The 26,570-nt window shown below is 44.2% G+C and overlaps 1 protein-coding gene across 4 annotated transcripts in view; it reads left to right on the forward strand.

Annotated features, from left to right (window-relative positions):
* Positions 1-26,570, forward strand: part of RALGPS2 (Ral GEF with PH domain and SH3 binding motif 2) — a 340,810-nt gene that overhangs the window by 261,630 nt on the left and 52,610 nt on the right. For all 4 annotated transcript variants that reach the window (XM_068242552.1, XM_068242555.1, XM_068242554.1 and 1 more), the window contains 3 exons: positions 1,427-1,564; positions 4,121-4,211; positions 22,097-22,164. In XM_068242552.1, the coding sequence (XP_068098653.1) occupies positions 1,427-1,564; positions 4,121-4,211; positions 22,097-22,164 (297 nt within the window). The remainder of the gene's footprint in view (positions 1-1,426; positions 1,565-4,120; positions 4,212-22,096; positions 22,165-26,570) is intronic.

Here is a 26,570-nt window from a genome sequence, read left to right on the forward strand (position 1 = left end):
GGCGCTAGTGTAATGAAACCCTATGGGCCCGTACTTACAAAAACGGCCAAAAACACAAACTCGTCACCAGCACCATTTTCAGGCGATTTCCCGGCTATCGCGTTTCAGTGCTATAAAAGCGCTAAACGCGATCACGGCAAATTGCCGCAGTGTTCAGTGATTTTTCTGTGTGAACTCGTGGAAAAATCACTCCTGCAAAACGACGGCAAAAATCGCCAGCGTTTTGCGTTTCTAAGTGTGAATGGAACCTTATAGTGTGTCTGAGCCCTCATAGCTCTTATTTACACCTAAAGAATACTTTAATTTTGCACAGTGTCAGATCAGTTGTAATTTTTATACATTTTTACCAGAAATAGATCTAAATTATTATACTGGATGGAAAATCTCCATCAATCGGGAGGGAGGCAGGTGGCCCTGCATCTTGCAGCTCAGCACTGTGGTTAAAGTGTCTTTCAAAATTGGTGTGCTGTGTGTGGTCGGAATCGAACCCTCTTCCACCTGATTCTGATCAGAAAGAGAGACCAATCGTGCCACACTGGGGGGCAGTATGTGTGTACGGCCACCTTAAAGGACCACTATAGAAAAAAAAAAAAAGTATGCAGTTATATCTGACAGGTTTTGGAGTAGTCCATTCCTCATTGGTGACGTGGGGAGGTGTCTCATTATTTATTTTCCTCTTTGCAAAAGCATTGCCTGAGCGGCTGTTGCGAAGTCTAACTGCCAAAATAATATGCAGGGGAGTAGGGAGGCCGGCTGGTATCTTACCATTTTGACAAAGTAAACCGCTGTTCAGGAGATGCTTTTGAAAACAAAGAAAACCCAGAGAATCACCCATGAGGAGATGGACTGGTCCCAAACCCGTGAGATCTGTCAGATTTTAACTGCTTACTTTTTTTCTCTTTTTTTTGCTATAGTGGTCTTTTAAGACTAGTCATTTAGTTGGGATTGCTATGATAAACAATGCTGTGTCTTCCCAAGTATGTGCTTTATGAATGAGCCTCTCGTATTTGAAGAATCGCTAAGCTAGATTTTACAGTCTGTGAGATAATAAAACTCCCAGAAGGTTAGACTGCAAGTTGTTTGTAGCATTGAGACACTCTGGAGACACCAGCCGATGAATGAGGACTTGTATTCCCGGTTCAGGTTACTCTTGTGCACTTAATTCTGCCCCCTCGTTAACTTGCACCTCATCTCGGCAACATGCACAATTCTGTTTTCATTATCTGAATGACGTTTTTGTATAAACTTATCCGCATGTTTGAAAATGTTTCCACGCTAGTGCAGAGTATGGTTACACACATCAAACGCCCCCGGCAATCCCCACAAGGATGGGATTAAGCTGTGTTGCAATAACTGCGTATAACTTGCACATGTTTCATAGAAAGCCCATCATTTAGCATTGTTTATATTCTGTTTTTCCCTACAGGTATTTACCTTTCTGACCTCACCTATATAGACTCTGCCTATCCATCTACCGGCAGCATCTTGGAGAGCGAGCAGAGGTCGAATCTCATGAATAATATACTGAGGATAATCTCTGATTTGCAGCAGTCCTGTGAATACGGTAGGTGCTACTCCCATGAAGAAGAGTACAAGTGAAGGCAGAGCAAAAGTGGAAAAAAATGTCACTGCAATTAGTCAGAGATCTAGTTTAATGGGTGTCTATAACCCATGTATAGGCTGTACCTTCTAGCAGCTGCTTTCGATTAGCAGATCTTTAGAGGCCCTCTATTCTGTCGATGCACCCCATGTTGTGTAAGTGTCACAACGGCATTATATGTGTGGCACATTCTGAGGCAGCCAGGCTGTGGACATTTATTTTTTCCCGAAGCCTGGGCATCAATTCTAAGGCTGGGAGCAGCAGATTATAAGGGGGGGGAGAGATGGGTGCTAGTCTACTTTAGGGGGTAAAGCAAAAAAAACTTCATAGGGAAATTCTGCTAACATAATTGGGTGGACAACACTCTCTTTTAAGTTTTAGATAGGTTGTAGCAAACTACGCCCGCACCGTTTGGCCTATCGCAACGCTTCCTGCTGTAGAGAGTGCTGTGATTGCAAGATCTCTTCCCTATTAGGTTTCCTGCTGGGTCGGGAGATGGTCCAAGTTCACTGTCACATGGAGTAGGATGGCTACTTCCATTATTTCACCACTGATAACCTGGAGGAGGAGTCACAGCAGAATTATTGATCTGGCCATGTGCGTGTTGTGTATGGGTGTGTTGTGCATGTCAATCACATTAGGAGCTTTCTATAGTCTTGTTGCTAGAACAGTGTTCTCTAAAGTAAGGACCTCATATTCTAAGAACCTGGCAGCTTCTTATAGACAAAACAGTTGTTAGGTAATACCTGTAATGACTAACTGTGCAAGATATCATTGCAAGCTTTCAAAATTTTCCTTTTCTTCTTCAGGCATGATACAGAACTTTACTAGATGGTTCTGATCCACTTTAGTATCATGTCTGAAGAAAAAATGTTTATTATGTCTTCGGGCTAACACTGAGAGAGAACACAAACTCCATGCAGATTGTGTTCTAGCCATAATTAGGACCTGGAATCCTCACACTGCAAGGCCAAGAGTACTAGTCACTATGCCACCAAGCTGTCATTGCTCTGTTGAATTGGACTTATTAATAGTATATTGTCGTCATAGAACTGACCTGAGAGGAATATGACGGCTGCCACATTTGTTTCGTTTTAAATAATCCACCTTGAACGGCTGTCCTGCTGGTCCTCTGTCTCTAAAACGTTTAGGCATAGACCCTGAACAAGCACGCAGATCAGATGTTTGTCTTAAAGAGGAACTTCAGCCTAAACAACATACTGTCATTAAGTTACATTAGTTATGTTAATTAAAATAGATAAGTAATAAAATCTCTTACCCACCCTGTTTTAAAAGAACAGGCAAATGTTTGATTTCATGAGGGCAGCCATCTTTTTGGTTGAAAGGAGGTGAGAGGGAGCATGAGACACAGTTCCAACTGTCCTGTGTGCTGATCTCCCCTCCCAGTTGCTAGGCAATGTGAATAACATAAGAAATCCCATCATGCTTTGCACAGCATCAGGGGGAAAAAGTACGGGCAGTTTTCTTTGATGGGTGGAGCTTAGCTAAAAATGATGCTTTGGTAAGAAAAACAAAGTTCTGATGCTGTGGAACTGTTAAAGAAACACCAAGCCTTTTCAGTTCTGCTGAGTAGATTTTTAGTCTGGAGGTTCACTTTAAGTTTGATTGGATTTGCAGCATGCTTGTTTCAGGTGTGTACTGATGCATGAAAGGTCAGCAGGATGCCAGACAACTGATATTATTTGAATGGAATTAAAAATGGCAGCCTCCATATGTTCGTTGTCCTTTAACCGCCCGGGCGATACAATAATATCGCCAGGGGGCGGCGCAGCACTTTAAATTTTTTTTTAAAAAATCATGTAGCTAGCCTAGCGCTAGCTACATGATAGCCGCTGTGCAGCGGCATCCCCCCACCCCCTCCGATCGCCTCTGGCGATCAGAGCAAACAGGAAATCCCGTTCAGAACGGAATTTCCTGTTTGACTCCACCCCCCCCCCCCATCGATTGGCGAGGCTGCGTATGGGGTCTGGGGGGGGGGGGGGGGGCAGCACGGCATCGGCGAATCAGCGCTGAGCTGCGGTGATCGATATATACACGCAGCTAGCAAAGTGCTAGCTGCGTGCAACAAAAAAAATTATGCAAATCGGTCCACCAGGGCCTGAGAAATCCTCTGCGGCGGTTTACCCCGAGCTCAGCTCGGGATTATCGCCCAGAGGGTTAAATATCTTTTTTTAGTTTTGTCCTAGAACTAGAAAATGGTGAAAAAAAACTTCAATACATCCCTAAACTGCTTGGTCATGGAGCTTGGTTTTCTTTTCAGTAAGACTGTTTAATCCTTCGACTTGATGCAAGGAATGCTTTTTCACTTTGCCCGTTTTACTTTTAAATAACTTATTAGATTTGTTAACATGTTCACTTTCTCTCTTGAGCCTGATTGAGTGATTGAAGAAAAACAGGCAAAATGAAATTCCTCTCCCCTCCCCCCGTTTTTTTTTCTTTGCATGCCACCCCTTTTGTATTGTTTTTGTTTCCTTATATTTATCTTTATTTTTCTCACAGATATTCCCATTCTGCCTCATGTACAGAAGTATCTGAACTCTGTGCGGTACATTGAGGAGCTTCAGAAGTTTGTAGAGGATGATAATTACAAGTAAGTCTGTAGTTTGACTGGTCTTGACAGGGCCGAGGCAGAGGCAAAAGAGACTCCAGCCTCAGGGCGCAGTGTAGGAGGGGGCGCACAACTCACTTAGCTGTCATTCCCTATTGTGTTTGAAGCAGAAAGAAATAAGAAAAGGGGATTCATTGCAGTGACTGCAAGCCAGATAACTAGAGATCAACCTCCCTGGCGTTCAATTTCCCAAAGATTTCTGTGCAAAAAGTGCTTCAAATAATTTTCAAGCATTTTTATTTTTATTTTTTTTAAATATTGATCTCAATACAGGTTATTGTATTGAATGAAATGCAAAAAAAAATAGTTTTCAGCCAGATGTTTATGACGCTGCTTGCCCTCAAACGCCGGGGGATATGTACTCGCAGAGGGAAAAGCAAATCCGCCGAGGGACATGGAAGAAGACACTGGGGAAGCTATCAGAGGTACACGATGAGAGATCAGCACGCCTATGGTAAGTATAGGTAAGCCAGGCATGGTTACCCCAGTATAGGTTAGCCAGGTATAGGTGCCGCAGTATAGGTTCCCCAGGTATAGGTGCCGCAGTATAGGTAGCCAGGTATAAATGTCCCCAGTATAGTTAGCCAGCTATAGGTGCAACAGTATAGGTTAGCCAGGAATAAGTGCTCTAGTATAGTTAGCAGCTATAGGTGCTGCACTATAAGTTAGCCAGGAATTGGTGTCCCCAGTATAGCTAGGCAGCTATAGGTGCAGCAATATACATTAGCCAGGAATGTGTCCCCAGTATAGTTAGCAGCTAGAATGGCTGCAGTTAGCCAGGGATCAGTGTCCCCAGTATAGCAATTCTCCTGATTTCACTCTCCCCCTCCACTGTTCATCCCTCCCTCCCTCGGCAGCGTTGAGATTAGAAATCGGGGAGTTTTGCTCACCGATGCTCTCTTCAGCGATGATCACAGATTCTCCTCTGCGTATAGCTCCAGGATACTGTTTACAGTACCGGGGACATGGCTTGATGACTTCTTCAGCCACGTCCCCGGCACTGTGAACAGTAGCACGGGGTTGGATGCAGAGGAGAATCTGCGATCATCGCTGGGGAAAGAAGAATTTCTAATCATGGCGATGCCCGGGGATAAGGAAGGGGGGAGCCATCGGGGATCGGTTGGGAGGGAGGGAGTATCAAGATCAGAAGGGAAGGGGGGGGAAGGAAAGGATCAGAGAGGAGTAAGGAAGGGAGGAGGGTAGCATGTCCACTGCACTGCTCTGCCCCGCTGGCTCTGTGGGCTTCTCTGGGACTGATGGATGCAGGTTGGCACACTGTGGGTAGCCCAAATTGCCACCCACAGTGGGATGACAGGCATCCATCAGTCCCAGGGAAGCCTACAGATGGAGAAAAAGTGGAGCCGGCAGGGCAGAGCAGCTAGAAATCTTCCTGGCAGCCGAGCCTGACTCGTCCATAGCGATTTCAGCAAGTTTTAGCTGGATGAGCTAGGCTCGTCCATGCCACTAGGGGGGTTAGGGAACCTGGGGCGCCTTTTAATCTAATAGCAATCAGTGTATGACAGCTGGGGTGGGAGGGATGGGTGGCCCACTTTGGTGTCTCAGCCTTGGGTGCTGAAGGAGCTTGTCCTTGCTCTGGGTTTTGAGGATTTGGCAGTCTTCAAGAACCTGTCCCTATCATTTTATAGTAGTGTGGTATGGAGTGAACCCACAGGTGGTGTTCTCTGATCACTACAGTATAGCTTTGTGTGTATGGTTTTCTTTTTACTTTATATAAGTGTCCCAGAGTTCTCATTGTGCATGCTGACTTTGTTGTATGCCATAAGGTGCAATCAAAGCAAGAAGTTTGAAATCGGGATGATATCATTTATTGGCTAACTTAAAAGAATAAAGGCAGCCATACACTGTTCGATTGCTACCAGATCGACCAGCAGATAGATCCCTCTGTGATCTAATCTGAACAAAGGGGGATCTATTGGCTGCCTACACTGCAAACAGATTTTGAATCGATTTCACTATGAAATCGATTCACAATCTGTGGAGCTGCCGCTGCCCCCAGCGTACATTACCTGATCCGGCCGGCGCGAGTCCCCCAGTCTCCGCTGTCTCTTCCCTGCTTTGGGCTTCAGCTTCACTTTACTTCCTGTCGGGGGAAGTTTAAACAGAGGGCGCTCTACTGTTTAAACTTCCCCTGACAGAAAGTAAGTGAAGCCAGCCGGAGCCCAGTGGGGAGAAGGGACAGCGGGGACGCGCGCCGGCGGTACAGGTAATGTATTGCCGCTAGCGTCCCAACCCGCCAGCGATCGAGCAAAATTTTCCGCGCGGACAGATAGACGGGATCGATTGATTTCGGATGGAAATCGGTCAGCGTTTGTGCATCGATTTCACAGCAGATTCGATCACAGTGATCGAATCTGCTGTGTATCGGCGGGAAATCGAGTATGTGTATGGGCACCTTAAGAGTAGTCTTTCAGCTGTGCAGCCTTCATCAGACTTCAATCCAGTTTGCTCACAAGATGTTGAAGCAGACCGCTATATACATGGATCCCTTCACATCTTGTAAGGAAACAGGATAGAAGTCTGACGAAGGCTGCACAGCCAAAAGCTTACTCTTATAAGTTAGCCAATAAATGGTCTCATCCTAATTCAAAACGTCATGCTTTTATGGATGGCTAGCACGGTACAATTCTTTACTGCTACTAAGCGGCAATCAAACAGCTTTCCTTAATTCCATATCTTTTTCTGTGAAGTTGGGGTAAGGACTAAACACACATGCACACTTAAAGTAGAACCGTAATAATATATATTAGAACATAATAAATTATTCAGAATACCCATTGTTACCATTCTTAGCATACCTGATGTGATGTGATAAACATACTGTAGGTACATATAGTACTAGCCCTACTAAGATATTTTCAGAAGTCTTTGTTTTCCTGGAGAACCAATGTTAAAAAAACTGTTATTTATGCAAATGAGTTTGCCCAGTTAAACTGGATGTTCTGGAAAGTAGAAGCCAAAACAGTTTATCTGGCTTAGAAAAGACTGCTGGTGTAGTTTTAGACTCTGTTCACATTTTTTAAAAACATATCCGTAGCTCCGTTTTTGGGCCCGGACCAAAACCGGAGCCACGAATACCAATGTTAAAAATAGCGACCGGCTTCACACACTTCAAAAACAGATCCATGGAGGATCCGCTTTGAAAAACTGAACGGAGGGTCCGGATTTGCAGGTTTTTCACGGACTCCGGATACACGGAGGGTCCCTCTTCACAGAGAACTTTTGTACACAGAAATGGAGGGAGATCCGGATTGCCTACTGCCTGCTAATCCCCTCAATGTCACCCCCATGAGTGTCCACAGGTAGCCTGCAGGGGGTAGCAGCCAGGAAGGAGGGCAGCGTACACAGGGGAGGGGGTCGGACCCACCCTCCCTCACCTGCATCCCCCCATCCCCCTCCAGCTATTTGCACAAATGTAATTGTATGCAGCGAGCGGTGAAGCATTTACCTTCCTTCCTCCACTCACCGGGTCCGACCCCCCCCCCCCCCCCTCGCTGCCACTGTGCCCGCTGCCTCCCTTCCTGGCTAGTACCACCTCCAGTTCAGCGCCCCCCCCCCCCCCCACGGACATAACTGGGGGCACGTTTTGAAAAACGCAAACTGACCTGTAAGCAAATGCTGCAAAAGGGCAGCACAGTTCCGCTTGCTTTCCGGTTTTTGAAAACCGGAGCCCGGACCATGGATTGCGTTCTGCAACCGTATGTAGTGTGGACCAAGCCTTAGAGCTAAAAAGTTCAGTCATTGCTTCTGTTATTTTTGCAGCTCAAGCTAAATGTAGTTTCACCTTTTTAAAACATAAGGTGTTTGTGATAATTCAGCTGTGAGTGAGCAACTGTGGATTCCCATGATGCATCACTCCTGAATATGCAAATCATCTCTTTATGCCCCAGGAAACAAGGCTGCTATCCAAAACTGCTGGTATACAGTGAGCCTGTAGCTAATACAGTTTAGCCACACCAATCCAACATACATGTAGTCTGTTTTGGACTATTTGGGCCCCATTAGTGCATTATATGGATTGATATGGCTCTATAAGATAAGAAACGGACCAGTTCTCAGCACTATCCACAACAGCTCATGGTGACCCAGAACCACTTGGAAGGTATACAGAAGGTGCTGGACAGTCGGAATCTCTCTCTGCCTGGCATGCTCGCACCACTCTTGTAGTGATGCGTCACTATGGCAACACATTGCATGAACTTTTACTGGCCTCGGCATGGTGTCAGTCACAGGCACTGACAATATGTACAGGCCAGTGAATTCCACCAAGCTTGGTCCATTTACCGCTGGGCCGCTGTGAAGTGTTGTCGCCGCAAGAGAGAGGTGTGGTGCACACTTGAACTACACATAGTGGGAGGAGTAAGGAGGGAGAACAATGGGCTCGCTTTAACACGATGATCTGGAAGTCCGACGCTCTCCCTGTCTGATCAGGATCTGGGGGCCATTGTACATGCAGAGGTGGCCCTGAAAGGCAGCTTCGGCCAAGAACCATCCAGCATGGGTACAATGCTTTTAAAGATGCCCTTCATTGTAATGAATCTTTAGTGCAAATCACTTCAGGCTTTGGGGAAATGGTGTTGGGCCAGATGTCAAGAGCCAGCAAATGACAGACCATAGGTACCCTTAATCCCTCCCAACCCTCACCCCTGCTGTCCATAGACTAGTTACTCTATTATTATCTATTATTTTTACACAAAGTCTTTACTTTAGTTTGTGGAGTACTGATAGGGGCAGGACAATGCTACAGGCCACAAGTAAAGTCTGTAGTTAGGCCTCGTTCACATCATCACACGCAGATGACCTTGTGATCGGAACGCAAGCGTACGATCACTTATCATCTGTTTCCATGTGTTGCGTGGCTGATCCCATTCACTATAGTGAATGGGTCCGCCGCACTGGTACGCAACACATGCAATGTGAACATCATACAGTGCAGTCTATGCACTTCTGATGTTCGTGTGTCTGCTTCCTACACACTTTGCGGAAATACGGACCACAAGTGGGTAAAATGTGAACGAGGCCTTAGTGTATCAAGTGGGCTGTTCACACAGCCCACGTTGCGTTACATGTAATGCTGCACGTTCGGTGCAAAGTGCAGCATGCTACGGCGTTGGAGCGGCTATAGCCGCGTTAGACTGTTTGCACATGCGCAGTGGGGGGCGGAGAGGAGGCGGGGAGAGCCAGCTACAGTAGCCGCGCACATGGCTACTTAATATTCACTGCACTGGCGGCAGCTGATTGGCCGGCGGGACCACGTGATGCGGAGTGTCTCGCTCCGCATCACGTGGTCCCGCTGGCCAATCTGCGCCACTCTGGGAGACATTATAGGAATCGAGCCGCCGAACGCGGCTCACTCTACCGTCGGCTTTTGCAGCACCATACGTTGTGTTAGGTGCACGTTATGCGACCTTAACGTGGCACCTAACACAACGTCTTGGTGTGCAAGAAGCCTTACACTCTTCAAATTATAAAATGAAGTTTAAATCAGCAAAAAAGGTCCCTGTTGTGATTGAAATAGGTTTGCTTGATCACTTTTGTTCTTCTGTTATCTATGGACCACAGTTTAGACCTTTATTAATGAGGACTGTTATTTCGAAAAGGGCCCAGATTTTTTTTCTTTTTTTTTTTTTAATTAATATTATTGAATTTTGAAAGACGGAACAATATAAGGTGTCCTTTCTGTTCTTTGGACTGGTTCACCTCCCCTCCATGCTCAGCCATTAATGATGATTAATTGGAGTAGACTGAGGAATGCTTCTGTAAAGTATGAATTCGCTAGCACTCTGGCTAAAGGTTGGAGTTTGGTTTCCAGGAAGTGGGACTTGCAGTCATAATGACGTTGCTGTCAGGCTTTGTTTCAATAACGGCCTCTTTACTGCTGTTGAATTTAGATGTTCTGTCTGCCAAGAGACTGGCTGATTTGTATCATTTTTCCAGTGTGCTCTTTAGTATATCATAGCTGTCGCATCTTGTATTAATTATACATAAAGTGAAAGTAAAATTCTCAAACGAAGATGAAAATTAGAGTGCCCGGTGGGACTACTGTTCAATGTCTCAGTTCTGTTTAATTAGTGGATGGTCTGTTTCATTTGTGCTTATTGTACTTTGCCAAATGTTTAATCCAAAGCTTGGCAAGTCAGAAATAATTATGACGATGGAAACGCCTTAACATGAGAAACGGATTGGTTATCCAAAGTTCCTGAAGTTCTACCACCTGGAAGACACGTAGGTCCAAGAGGGCCCAATGGTGAATACAGCAGAAAGTGCTTGTTGTTTCATGCCTAAAGTGGTACTTTTTGAAATGGGATGAATAACCCTGCCAAATAAGTATTCTGTGGAGCATGGAAATATGATAGTCCTCTCATAGTCTCTTTATGCACCTGCGTAGACTCTTACTGAGAGTGTTCAAAACTAGAGTATACCTTAAATGGAACCAGACCCACGTTTATGTAATAAAGGTGCCTACAAAAGGGGTGCTGGGTGTTGCCGCTAGTAGAATATTGGTAAAATAACCAATATTCTACTACTTGCTTCCAATAGTAAAATATCGGTAATCTTAGTTTCAAGATATTTTATTAAGGTTTGCATAGTAAAAAAAACATACATGCGAAAATCTGTTTATCCGACATCATTTTTGTAAAGATATTATCAAGGCCACATGGCCTGAAAGCCAAAGAGAACATAACAAATATAGAAAATAAAATCAACATAAAATAATTTAGTTAGCGGATACACATGTGGTCCAGCCAGTTCACAAGACATAGTATATTATATCTTGGGTACGGTTCATAATCCGTTTTTATTCTGGTTCCTCCACTCTACCCAAAGCTGCCAGATTTTTTTTAAATTACCACCCTGGTGTTGACATCACACTGTGGGAGGGGGTTTCAGCACAATATCAGCCATACAGAGCCCCATGATGATCCGTTTGTGAAAAGAAAAAATGTCTCATGGGAAAGGGGGTATTGGCTACTGATTGGGAGGGAGTTCAATCCTTGGTTACAGTTTCTCTCTAAGTTAGCTGGATGTCTAGAAACGCAAATCAGACAGAGGCACAGTGCCATGGGGAACAAACACGGGTAGACTTGATGCCCATTTTAACACACATCTGGTTAAATTCCATTTTAATATTGTATGTGCTATACCCGAAAGGTGATTGTTTGGTTTAACCAGATAGCTACAGTTCTTGTTTAGGTAACAAGCTCACCCTTTGAATTCTGCTTATTCCCTTGAGTGGTGCAGCATATAATATTGACCCTGCACAAGCACAGTGTGCAGCATTCTGCTACCAAGCCAGCAACACAAATATACTTCCAAAGGTTTCCATAGCCAATAATTCAATACAAAATTCAGTATTCACATAAATGAGTTAGAAAGACGGTAATGAGAGCAATACTTTGGCTGACATCTTTATTACTTTTTTAATGTTATTTGTTGGTGTCCGTTGTAATGAACAGCAAGGCAGATCTGACAGGTTCCACCCAGAGCGTCTGTCGCTGGGGACACGGGCAACGCGCCCAGGGTACAGCTGTAGTAAATAGGTGATGCCATCTCTGACCAAAGAGGGAGCAGCAGCTCGTCCCCAATGCATCAACACCAACCTGTCTCGCAGTATATGGAGAGGTGGGGTTGGGACAAGTCAGTACAATACCATCCTTGGAACTGATCTAGGCCTGGCTCCTTGTTTGCACCATATTCACTGGCAAGACTGCTTGGTGGTCTACACAGCCCGGCATCCACAGAGGAGCCACAACCATGTCTGTGTTATGTCAGTTTTTGCATTGAAAGCACTAGTGAGAGCGAATCTCCATCTCTACAGGATTTCATTGCATCCATTGGCATGCGTACACATGCGGGGACCAGAAAATTTGTGCAAAATGGGCCTTTGCCTTCTAAAACAGCAGTGGACACAATGGATGTCTGTCTGTCTGTTCTTCATTGTGGAAAACATTCTGGTTTTGTGCATAGTGTAAACCTGGCCTAAGACATATGCATTATACAGTTTATGCAAGTGATTAGCACAATATAAAACCTCCCCTATGCCATGTTCTTAGAGTTGTGAAGGCTGAAATAAAGGTGTTGCATCCCATGCACACACAGCATTATGGGAGTGAACTGTACATTTATTTTTTTTTTTTACCAAACCCTGGCTTTATTAAGTTGACAGGATCATAAAAACAGTACTTTCTATGGAAGTAATTAGTAATCTGCTTGTGTTTCCTCTCCTACACCTCTTGGAGATGTTCAGGCTAAAGCAAAGGTCTCGCATACCACGCACACATTACACTGTGGGAGTGAAGTGTTTATTTAATTTGTTTGAAACTAATAACAGGTTATTCCATCAGCTAAGAGCCCTTAAAGAGAACCCAAGCTGAAGAGGAAGCTCGAGTTGAGAAAGAAATAGTTACCTAAATAGAGTTACCTATATTGAGGCTTTCCTCATCGTCCTTTGCCCTTTTACCGCCGATCACGGACACCCTGCACATTGGGGCTAGGGCTTCTCTTCTGTAACGAGCCTGGCCATGGGCGCTCATGTGCAGTAGCATGAAGCCATTCATGCACAAGCAGCTCTGGCTTACTGCGCATGCGCGGCTACAGCATGGCTGTGCTGATGCCAGAGGAGGAGCACAGCCCGATAAGATTGCTGACTTTGCCTTGTCTGCAATCTTCCAGGGGTCTGTGCTCAGTGAGGGGGAACAGAAGAAGGCGGAGGGAGGCCTCAATAGGATCCTGAGGCTTCCCTCTCTTTAGATATCTATCTCCTTTAGTGCCGGGGCTTTGGCTCGGGTACACTTAAACTCTTAAAGGACACGTGACCTGAGAGGGATATGGAGGCTTCCATATTTATTTCCTTGTAAACAATACCCGCTGCCTGGCATCCTGCTGATCTTTCTGGCTGCAGTAGTGACCGAGAGTCCATGTTAGTCAGTAGGGATGTCATGGAGGTGCAAATAAATTTGAAATGATTGAGAATTCTGCTAATTATGATACTAAATTATGCTAATTAAGAAAAACTATTGTACAATAGATTGATCAAATGTTGCATTGGAAGCATTTGATGCCTTTGCATGTCCCTGGCATATGGATGCGAAAACGCACGACACCTTTTGATGTCTGTGGCAGTCTGAGGGTTTAAAAGAAATCAATGTGTCAGCCTCCATATCACTCACTTTTAGGTGTCCTTTAACAGTACTCACTACAGTCAGATGTAGATGTACAGTCATGAAGTCCCTTCTCCTTGGCTAAGGGCCAACGCTACCATAGAGGCAAAGGGGGCAATTTCCCCAGGGCCCCTAAATATTGCAGGGCACCCAGGTCCCCCCCCCCCAACTTGTGCCGCCCGGGGCCCCTGCACTGATTTGTTTGAATAGCAACTCCCCTTTCCCAACTCGCTGCTCCATTCATGCTCCTGGTCTTCATCCTCACTTGCTGCCTTTCCTCCATGACCAGTCATTATGAAATAACAATCGCAGAGAAGAGGCAGCCAGCGGGGATGAAGACAACCAGCATGAATAGATCAGCATGCCGGGATGGGCCATTTGCTATTCCGACGAAAAAAACGCTGCGGGGCCCTGTTGGATACAGTAAAGTTAAATGGGTAGATCCGGGGGGAGGGTTCAGCAGCTGGATCGGATGCCCGGGGGGGGGGGGTTAGGGGGTAAATATACTGGTGAACGTGGCAGGGGGTCCCCCAGGTTAATTTTGCCCCAGGGCACCATTGTGGCTAGGACCGGCCTTGCCTTGGCTGGAGTTTGCCATTACAGGTAAAGGGTGTTGGTAGCAAACACCCGCTACCTTTCCTGGTTTGGCAGCATTGAGGAAACTTGGTTTCGGCTGTCAGGTCCGTGTGGAGTTTCTCCAGCCTGTTCCCAGTGGTTGGTGGCCCGGAAAGGAAATGCTAAAATGGTTTACTTCCAGCTGTGCAGCCACTGACATTCAATAAGTCAGATTTTACACCCCTTATTAGCATAGCCTCTTTCCTAGCAGTCTTTCATCTTGCCCTCTTGGAAATTCCACCATCCTAGCAGCTAGGTTGCCTTCTTGTACAGTCCAGGATGACACCAGAAAGGATGGCCATGATGATTTGTGAAGATATCAAATGTCTCGTTGCTGGATCCTCTCAGTGAGACATCTGCCTGCCTATAGCCGGTGGAACTGCATTCCCGCTAACACATGAGACCCAGATGATTGCTAGCGACATGGAGATGATTTCCTGTAAAATAAACAGTACTTAAATCTGTTCTTATTATACTTTCTACATAAGAAACTGCTGCTTAAAAGGCCATTAACATAATGCTTAATGAATTGAAGGAAGATTTTGTGCCAGTTTTAGATTATTACCAGATGAGAACACAATACTTTTTCCTATTGGCACCAGTCTGGCCTTCTTTACTAACAGTTTCTATAGTTATTAAAACAATGAACTGGATGACGTGGGAATTGTCTGGAGGATGGATCGTGGGGTTTTCTGCTTGCCGTAATGCTGCAGGCACAATTATTTCTATCATATCCTTATGTTGTTGTACCAGCACATGTCTCTTCATCAAAGGCTAATTGTAGCACTGAGCCCCGAGTTGGAATCCCAGCCAGAGCACTATCTGCTTGGAGTTTGTATGTTCTCCCCGTGTCTATGTGGGTTTTTTCCAGACATTCCGGTTTCTTTCCACATCCCAAAAATATTGGCTCTTCCCTAACATTTGTCCCTAGACTATTATACATACACTACATGATACATACAATAACATGACTATGATAGGGATTACATGGTGAGCTCCTATGAGGGACAGTTAGTGACAAGACGATATACTCTGTACAGCGCTGATTAAGATGCCAGCGCTATATAAATACTAAATAATGATAGTATATTAATCTTAAAGTGGATCCGAGATGAACTTTTACTCATTTCATAATTGTGTTCCTTTCCTATTGTTTATAGGGCATTTCTCAAGCTAAATACTGTTTAGTTTTTGTTTTAATACTCTAATTCCCTATAAACTAAACAAGCCATGCCCACAGGATTTCAGAGAGCCAAGGCATTTTCAGACAGCAGCAAGGGCTCATGGGAGCTCAGTCTGGGCAGGAGGGAGGGGGGGAGATATTACTAGCCAGAGATTTCAGAGGCAGAGAGGAGGAGGGGGGTTAGTTTTTTTTCACAGGCTGAGTGCTCAAAATGCAGATAAGCCTGCCTATGTGTAATGTTTACAAACAACATGGCTGCTGTCGTATCACAGGAAGAAATAATCATATTTATTTATTTATTGTATTTATAAAGCGCCAACATATTACGGAGCGCTGGACATTAATTTAGGTTACAGACAATATTTAGGGGTGACATATAGCAAAATGACAATACATGAATACAAGAAAGACCACAGTATGAGTACAGGGTAATGCTTAGTCACTGGAGGGGAGCATGGAGATTAGGCAAGTTAGGTTCACTCAGATGCATAGCATGGGTTCACCATAATGGAGGTGCATGATCAGGTAGGACACAAAAGGAGGAGGACCCTGCCCAAAGGCTTACAATCTAGAGGGAGAGGTAGGGACACGAGAGGTAGGGGACCAGAGTTCAGCTGTGGGTTTAGAGCATTTGTGAGGGGTAGTAGGCCAGAGTGAAAAGGTGAGTTTTGAGGGCTTTCTTGAAGATGTTGGAGGGGGCTGCCCTAATGGCTGGAGGTAGGGAGTTCCATAGTGTTGGAGCAGCTCTTGAGAAGTCCTGGAGGCGTACATGGGACTAGGTGATGCGGGGGGCGGTTAGGCGAAGTTCATTGGAAGAGCGGAGTGAGCGGCTAGGTGTGTACCTCTGAGTAAGATCGGAAATGTAGATTGGACAGGTTTTGTGCACAGATTTGTAGGTCAGACACAGTATCTTTAATCTAATTCTGGACTGGATACGAAGCCAGTGGAGGGATTCTAGGAGGGGATCTGCCGTGGTGGAGCAATGGGAGCAGTGGATAAATCTGGCTGCCGCATTCATGATGGACTGCAGTGGGGCTGTTCGGGTCATAGGAAGACCAGACAGCAGGGCATTGCAGTAGTCAAGGCGAGAAATTATGAGGGCATGGATGAGGAGTTTGGTGGTGGCAGAGGTCAGGAAAGGGTGAATCTTACAGATGTTACGAAGGTGGAAGTTGCAGGACTTTGTGAGGTTTTGGATATGGGGAGTGAAGGAGAGTGCGGAGTCCAGGGTGACACCCAGACAGCGGGCATGATAGGTAGGGCGATTGGTAGTGTGGTTAAAGTGAATGTTTACCGGTAAAAAAAAAGAAAAAGTCAGATACTCACCTAAGGAGAGGGAAGGCTCGGTCCTAATGAGCCTTCCCTCTCCTCTCCCGGTGCCCGGTCCCGCGCAGGATTCCCCGTGGCAGTTTTCGACCAGTTCGGTCAAATACTGCCACTTCCGCATGCCAAAGGGAGCTTTCGGGAGCACTCGGGCTCCCAATGACGCGGCCACTCCATACTACGCATGCGCGAGCGCCCTCTATGACACGCTCGCGCGTACGTAGTATGGAGCGGCCCGTCTTCGGAAGCCCGAGTGCTCCCGAAGACCTCCGAAGTCCCTGCGGCGGCGAACGGGGGAGCCAGCGCAGCACCGAGGGCACCGGGAGAGGAGAGGGAAGGCTCATTAGGACCGAGCCTTCCCTCTCCTTAGGCGAGTATCTGACTTTTTCTTTTTTTTACCGGTACCCATTGGCTTTAACAGTGACATGCACATCTGGGAGGTTCATGGATAGCCGGGGTGGGAAGATCATAAACTCCGTTTTGTCTAGATTTAGTTTCAGGAACCTAGCGGACATCCAGGATTCTATTGAAGCTGAATGCAGCTAGATTTGCTATCTAAACTTTAGATAAGATATAGACAAGTTACTTGTTATAGTTAGTTTTTCATCTCGGATCCGCTTTAACACTAAAGCAGAACGCTGAAAGGATACATATGGAGGTGGAAAGACCCGTGCAGTTTGATAAATCCATAAGGGAGGCTCCCTACAGTGTTTCCGGGTCAAAGCAATTCAATCATGCACATTGTTGGTCGTTCACCTTTTCAATGAATGTCAGCCAGATCATCATCATTATAAGGTAAAGGTCTACCTCTGTAAAGCTTCTCTAGCAGTCTAGCCAAAACGCGCCCTTTATCATTTTCTATCGGTTATCAGTTTACCATTCATCACTTTAGTTCAGTGCTAGTGTTTCTGCTACAAAGCAACTGAATGCTGGCACCCCAATCCATTGTCTTCTTTGGTTGCTGCTGCTAACTGTCCTGTAATTAGTGGTCATAGTTATTAGCTTTTTTTTTGTTGAAGTGGCCATTAATGATAACATTTTCTGGAAGGTCAGTTGTCTGATTTGATAGTAATATAAATTGTAAGCGAACGTTAAAGTGGACCCAAACTAAAAATACAACATTTCAAAAATAAAATCTATTTTCTAAATTATAATAATAAATAGTAGCCTTTTTTCAGCTGCATGAAGACAAATATAACATATTTTACATTTATTGGAGGAACTCCTCCCTTCCTTTCAAATTGCCGGGATTTTTCCGGCAAACTGGTGGAGTAGATGGTGTCTGGCAATGGAGGAATTGCTAATGGCTGCCCCCAGTGTAACCCTAGCTATGAAAAGAGAAGGGTGAAAAGCATGCACTGAAATGCTCATAGGCTTGAAGGAGTGTTTATTTATCTTTGTATGTGTCAGAGTGCTGCAACTAAATATTTTTAATAAAAAAAATGTTTGGTTTGGGTCCGCTTTAAAGGTAGCCATACACTGGTCGATTTGTTATCAGATTCGACCAACAGATAGATCCCTCTCTGATCGAAACTGATCAGAGAGGGATCGTATGGCTGCCTTTACTGCAAACAGATTGTGAATCGATTTGAGCCTGAAACCGTTCACAATCTTTGGTGGTGGTGGTGCTCTGCCGCTCCCCACCCCGCCCCCTCATACATTACCTGCTCTGGCCGGCGTGACTCCCCCCGGTCTCCGCTGTCTTCTTCTCCGCTCTGGTTTGGTGTCCAGGTCCGGCAGGCTTCACTTCTTCCTGTCTGGGGGAAGTTTAAACAGTAGAGCGCCCTCTGCTGTTTAAACTTCCTGCCGGGACAGGACCTGTCCGACCTGGGGCGTCGCGCCGGCGGAGCATGTAATGTATTGCGTCGGTCGTCGGGCACTCGAACGCCACTAGCGACGCACTCCCTACCCGCGGGCGATCGACGGTAATTTCCTGCACTGAGCGATCGACGGGACCTATCTATTTCGGGACGAAATAGATCGAAATTTAGCGGTAACGTTAACGATTTGACAGCAGATTCGATCCCAGTGATCGAATCTGCTGTCGATCGGCGGGTAATTGGCCTAGTGTATAGCCAGCTTTAGGCCCAATAGTGGGAGAAAAGTTGCTATACAATTCGATCAGATTGACTGAGTTGATCTGGGAAAAAGGATCGATTCCATCAATCTGATCAAATTGCATAATTCCATCAATCTGATCGAATTGAGTAGCAGCTTTTTTCCATTTGTGTGCCTGAACTATCGTTTCTAATTGATATTATGATCGAATTGGACGATCGATCATCCAGAGAATTGTATCAATAACCTTAAATCGGTATAAAACCCTGACCTAATATTCAATAAAACATGTTTTCCTACTTTTTATATGCCATACGGTTATCCTATTTGCATTTGTGCATAAGTATTATTATTCATTTAGAAATTACAAGTTCCCAAAAGTACAGTTTTTTTGCTTTGAGAGCTGCCTTTGCATTTTATTCATAACTGGTTTTATTCATGTTGTATTGAAGGCAGAAATGCTTTTTCTGTCTGTGTCCAGGAGCTTCTGCACAGTCAGAGAATGTGTCACATTCCTCACTTGATACAATTAAGTAAACACAAGATAACATTCTCTCCACTTTGGATGTGTCCAGCTTTCTCTGCACTGAACTTTCAAGCCCTGTGTTTAACTAATTGAATGCTGTTTTAATAATTAATTATAGAGCAAAGAAGAAATGCTGGGTTTCATTCTGCTTTAAGGCAGGCACTAAAATGATCTGCCCCATGCTATGTGTTCTCCAATACCAAAGGGAGCCCCTTGTTTTTAGAAAGGCGATCTGCAGAGGATCATGGGAAAGGAGGCTGCTGTCTTACCTAGAAGTAATGTGAAATTCCGCCTCAACGCTAGTTGTTTTTTTTGTTTTTGTTTTTTTTTCTCCCCTCACACCTGTTTCAAAAAGACCACTGAAATGCATCTCACATCTCCTATGTGATTGGTGAAAGTGAATAGGAAAAAAAAAATACACTTGCATACAGTTTCTTTCATTCCACTAAAGGTGGCCACTAATGATCCGATTTTTTTCATCCAATTTTACCAAATCTATGTAAAGGGTAAATTGAGTGAATATATTGAATGTGTGATTTAGGCAGTTCCCTTTATATTACATAGAAATGGTAAGATTGGATGAAAAAGATTGGATCGTTGGTGGCCACCATAACTGACTTTATTTGTTGTCTGGAGCTGAATTGAAAGTGAAACTAAACCGTGCTGTATCTCCATATGTAAGGTAATTACAGTACTTGGGAAATTATCTACAGTCTACTTTCTGTGCACGCTAACTTATGCTCACACACAAATTCATCCTTTCACAACAGCACACGGAAAGAGGAGACCATAGCCAAGGTTGGGTGACCAGGATGAAAATGTTTGTTTTTACAATATGCACTTATTAATTGTTTGATCAATATTTGCTCAATGTACAATCTCACCTCACCTTGATTTACACTTGTAAAGCGAACCTGAGGTGAAATAAATAGCAAAAAATATATACTTTCCTAGGTAGAGGGAAATGCTTCCTGTGTCCTCGTTGACCCCACCTTTGCCTCGCACAAACCCTCTGAACATAACCGTCAAGAGCTTATCGGATATATGTTCTCATGGCCACACCGCCCGGCCGTGTACAGCCGTACTGCGCATGCATATGATTATGGCCACACCTGCGCAGTAAGCCCGAATCCACTCGTTCACAAGCAGATTCGTGCTGCTGAACACACGTGCTGTACTCACACAAAGTGGTAAACACAACTGTTACCTTAAAGGGCCAGCCGGGCAGTGGGGTCAAGAAGGACATGGGAAACCTCTGGACTACCTAGGTAAGTATCTGTTTTTTTATTTCGCCTTGGGTTAGCTTTAAATTCTAAGAGATGCTGGGATGATTTTTGTTGGGTTGCTTTGGGATTTTTTTCACCCCTTCTATTGACGTGAGCAGGAACATCGCATGTTCTTTCACAGTGTTCTAGGGCAGAAGGCTTCATGACATCATGGCCTAGGCTAAACATCACTGGGATGGAGGGTTAGATGTCAACACACAGCAATATATAGATATTAGAAACCTATTTCTAATCCTGTAATCAGAATCATTAAATGTGTATCCTGAATTATTTGTTTTACTATATGTCAGTACGGTCCTCTAAGTATTTCAAACTTGGTCTTGGACACGCCCCTTATAAGCTTTTGGAGCTCTCCTACACACAGATGGTAAGGCCCTTTTCACACGTGCATGGGTGAAAAACTGATCTGTGTAAAAACTGATCTATAGAACATACCAGTTTTTAAAAGGCATTCGTTTTGCATCCGTGACCCTCCTTTCCGTTAGAGCATGGTCAATTTGATGGTTGCGTTGATCCGTAAACATCTTTGCAGACCCAAACTGGCAGTCCGTATGGTGGGGCGAATGGATCTGTACAAATGGAGCAATATGAACGGATCCTATTGAATAATATAGGATCCGTTCACCTCTGTTATGGTCCACCAAACGGAACGTTTTTTTAGTCGAATGTGAACTGGACCAAGACTCACATTTTACAATAGTTCTCAGATAAAGTAAATTGTTACTGCTAAATACTGCTCATGTGCAGAGTTTGACTTGTTCCATTATTTCTATTACTTGTGGTTCAGCAGACTAACTTGCTACAGCCACAAGATGGTGGTTCTTAGGCCCAGTGCACACCAAAAACCTCTAGCAGATCTGCAAAACGCTAGAGGTTTTTGAAGCAGGTTATAGAGTGCTTCTAGGCATGTTCAGAGACGTTTTCTAAACATACCTAGTGTTTTTGGGAGCGTTTTTATGTAGATTACAAATATTGTTACAGTACAGCTGTTACTGAACAGCTTCTATAAAAAAAAAACTCCTGGAAAACCGCTCTGATCTAGCGTTTTTCAGAGAGGTTTTCCACTTTCCTATTCTTTAACATTGAGGCAGAAACGCCTCAGAAATCTAAAAAATGCTGCAGCCCCCAAGTTTGCATTTGTGGAAAAAACGAGCTGCTCTGCTGTGCACCAGCCCAATTACTTTCATTACCCAAGCGGTTTTCCCCCTGCAATCGTTTTTAAAAAAAACGCTTCAGAACCGCTCTGGTGTGAACCAGCCCTTAGACAGCAATGCTGTGTACATGACTGTGAATATCGCTACATACTGGTGTACTGTTCCTTGTGGTGTTTTATTATATTTTTGCCTGTGGTACTTCACTAGAAATTGTTTGTTTTTCCATGACATTTATCTGCTTTCACTCATCATAAAACAAAAGCTGTGTTGTTGCCTCTTCTAAACATCCCTTCACGGAATTCTGCAGAAATATAATATATAATAGAATCCAGACCATTCCTTCCCTTCTCCCTGGCTCTTTATCTGCCACAGTCATTTAGTGTTGTGCTGATAAACCCAATGTGATCATAATGACGCTACACACAATTGATACTTACAGGAGTCTCTGTGGTTTTAGAAGCTCTGGCAGTCTGTATTCTGTGTTTGTAACTGCTCTTTCTCTGAAGCTGAGTGTCTTTGTTTTTTTTTTTTGATGTTTTACAGGTTATCTTTGAAAATTGAGCCTGGGGCCAGCACTCCACGCACTGCAGCGTCTCGCGAGGATTTAGTAGGTAATACTATATATCGTGTGTGTGTGTATATATATAATCAGTTAAGGTAAAGGGCGCCATACATCTGTCAATTTTGCAGGCAATCGACTATACAATTTGGTTATCAAATTGGATCAAAATCTGTGCCGGAACAAACGTGCCTGATCGCTGATTCAGAAAATTTCAGGCTGAAACTGTCCGAATGTATCAATCAGACATCCCGATCAGGAGTGCTGTGGTAATGGCATGCAATATCGCAACGTATGCAACCCCTCGTGCCGTCCCCAAGTGTCAGCGTACTTTCGCATTTCAAGGCGGCATCACCTATTCCTGAGAGATTTCATGCCAGTATTGGTCAGGAATCAGCCTGTAGTTTATGGGCAGCCAACATCTCTCTCTCTGATCAGATTCGATCAGAGAGAGATCTGTCACTTGGTCGAACCTGAAAAGTACCAGTCAGACGTGTATTCGTAATAATCTGAATAGCAGCTCTAAAATTGATGTAAAAAAAGAAAAGCTTTACCAACCTCAAACTGCTATTTTTCCTTTTTATCCCTTTTATTTTATTTTAAGTTGTAACTTCTGTTAGGTTGGAAGGATGCCAGACTGGATGCCTGTTTTACAGCCAGAAGTTAATGGGTCTTGTTCAATTCACTTTTTTCACAAAGTTTTCACTTAGGAGATCATTTTTCATCTTCTCTTTTAAATTAACTTTTCAGCACTCTGAAATTGAAACATTATCAGAAAGTATGTCTAAATTATTCTATTTTCTTGCTTGCTGATGGATGAAAAGGCATTTTATTGATAAGATGTGAAAATGTCACTTAGTTGAAAACTTGGGGGAAAAAAGTGAGTTGAATAAGGGCAAATGGGCCTGATCAAATTCACTGATATTTTCATATTATATGCCATTTAAAGAGGAGCTGTTAGGTATAAGGTCTCAGAGAAAAAAAACACATATATCAGTAGCTAAATATTGGCTGTACTTGCATTACATATGCATTTCACTGTCCACGTTTGGATTTCACAGAATTTTTATATAGTATTTGCAGAGAATGATGCTCCTGACAGCTCATGGCAGGTTCCATGTTTGTCTGTCTCCTATGAAGCCAATTGTGTCGTCATATCCTCCCTGCTTCCTGATGATTCGACTCACAAAAAAGATCCTAATGAACAACACTACCGTGCAGTGAATATTAATTAGCCATGTGGCTAGGAACAATAGCAGACTCATGCAGTATACTCTAATGGAACATATGCCGTGATTTTTCAGTGCTGTGAGCTGGGCTGAGTTACAAGCTGCTGTAACTTAAGCCTGTAACTTCTCACTAGCAGCCGAGGGGAGGACCCAAGGTGGGAAGAAGCAGCACCAGAATGCTTTGCAGTATGTTATGCGGCCTCTCGTACTTTTAAAGGATACCACAACTGAAATGTGACATAATGAGATAGACATGTGTATGTACAGTGCCTAGCACACAGATAACTATGCTGTGTTCCTTTTTTTCTTTCTCTGCCTGAAAGAGTTAAATATCAGGTATGTAAGTGGCTGACTCAGTCCTGACTCAGACAGGAAGTGACTACAGTGTGACCCTCACTGATAAGAAATTCCCCTTTTTTACCTCTTTCTTGCTCTCAGAAGCCATTTTCTGCTAGGAAAGTGTTTTATATTTGGAATTTCTTATCAGTGAGGGTCACACTGTAGTCACTTCCTGTCTGAGTCAGGACTGAGTCAGCCACTTACATACCTGATATTTAACTCTTTCAGGCAGAGAAAGAGAAAAAGGAACACAGCATAGTTATCTGTGTGCTAGGCACTGTACATACACATGTCTATCTCATTATGTCACATTTCAGTTGTGGTATCCTTTAAGACCTTGGGAATAACAGCTTTGCTGTTCAGCACACATCAAAAGTAAGAGATTTTTAACTTCAGTATTGCCTTTTTGGCTTCCTTCTAAACTGTTTAACACAGGAGAATAGAGGTTTAAATTAGCGTTTGCAGCCTGACAGTTACTCTTTAAGCCCAGCAATCAAGAAAATAATCAGAATCCTTTTCACCTACATTTTGGTACTTTTTCAAATGCGGAGTGCAAAACTGATTTTAAAAAGAACATGAAATAATATTTCCTTGGAGAAAATGTATGAAAAAAGTGAATTGGATCAGGCCCAATGTGTTCTGACAGCACATACCTATTTTATAGCCACCGGGAAACTTGGGCACAGGGTGTAGCCGTTAAATTGCTTATCCTGCTCCTGTCCAAGTCCCAGCGGCAGTAATTACTATTCCCCCTCCAGGCCACCATAGATAGTGGGTGAAGGTCGTAATTCGGTTGCCAGCTATTGTTCTTTTGATAGCGCCCAAATTACTCACCGTGCGCCGCTATAGCCATAATTCCTATTATGACCTATGGTGGCGCCGGCTGTGCCCAAATCTCCTGCGCTGTTTTTACAACGCTTAGATTCATGCTACTGAACACACGTGCTGTGCTCGCACCAGATTGGGTTAGCTTTACATTTTATAAAAGATCCTAGCAGGTTTTTTTGCTAGCTAGGTAGGTTTCTCTTAGACAATGTCCGCAACACTGGCAAAAAAATAGAGCATGCTTGGGGCCCAAACCAAGTGAACTACAAGTATTAGAAAAAGAAGGCCCATATATATACAGCACCACTCAAGTCTATTTGCAATAGTACAAAATGTTGTATTCCAAAAACATTCACATATATAATTACTAATGACACATATAGGAATTCAATATGTACATTAAAAACAATTTAAAAGACCACATAGTCCTGAAACATCCAGCTGCAATAAATTATATCTCCTAAACATATAATGATGACTATAGGATCATATTAATAATAAATGCCAGCTTGGTGGGCATCAAATGAGAGCCCACCAGTGATAGGATAGATAGATAGATAGATAGATAGATAGATAGATAGATAGATAGAAGCAGCCTATGACGTGAAGGACAGAGAGCAGTAGTGGAAAAAAGGAGCTACTTAGCCCGGGGTACTAATGAGCAAGGCAGCTGGAAAAGACTGGGGTCCCCTCAGACGTTCCACCAGGTTTGTGAGCGGCACCCTGCTTTGAAAGGAGAAGACGGTGTCCTCTCCTCCTTTCAAAGCAGGGTGATGCCTGCGAACCTGGTGGAACGTCTGAGGGGACCCCAGTCTTCTATAGCTGCATTGCTCTTTAGTACCCCGGGCTAAGTAGCTCCTTTTTTCCACTACTACTTCATTTTTTCCACTACTACATGATTTCTCATGTGAAAAAGGGTATCAGCTACTGATTGGGATGATGTTCAATTCTTGGTTACGGTTTCTCTATAAACTGCAGCTCTGAAGGTATGTGACAATGTACGTTCAAACACTTCTTCAGATTGGATTATTATCTGCATTTAGAATTGGATATTGCAATTTGGCTTTTGTGCTTGCTTCTAGTTAGCTTTGTATTCTCTTCTGAATGTAGCCTGCTGTTTTCTCGTACGTTTGAAGGGCTTTGTTGATTGTTTTGATTTTATTGGGTGACTTTGAACATACACACACACACACCACACCACACACCACACCACACACACCACACACACCACACACACCACACACACCACACACACCACACACACACACACACACACACACACACACGCGTATACACACACACACACACACACGTATACACACACACACGTACACACACACACGTACACACACACACGTACACACGTGTATACACACACGTATACACACACACACACACACACACACACACACACACACGCACACACACACACACCCGTACACACACACACACACACACACACACACACGTACACACACGTACACACACACACACACGTACACACACACACACACGTACACACACACACACACGTACACACACACACACGTACACACACACACACACACGTACACACGTACACACACACGTACACACACACACGTACGTACATACACACACACACACACGTACACACACACGTACGTACACACACACGTACGTACACACACACGTACGTACACACACACGTACGTACACACACACGTACGTACACACACACGTACGTACACACACACACACACGTACACACACACGTACGTACGTACACGTACACACACGTAGACACACACACACACACGTACACACAGACACACACACACACGTACACACACACACAGACACATGTACACGTACACACACACGTACGTACACACGTACGTACACACACACGTACGTACACACACACGTACGTACACACACACGTACGTACACACACACGTACGTACACACACACACGTACGTACACACACACACGTACACACACACACACGTACGTACACGTACACACACACACACGCACACGCACACGTAGACACACACACACACACGTACACACACACACACA

Source organism: Hyperolius riggenbachi, chromosome 6 (genome assembly GCF_040937935.1).
Source record: "Hyperolius riggenbachi isolate aHypRig1 chromosome 6, aHypRig1.pri, whole genome shotgun sequence".
Classification (NCBI taxonomy): Eukaryota; Metazoa; Chordata; class Amphibia; order Anura; family Hyperoliidae; genus Hyperolius; species Hyperolius riggenbachi.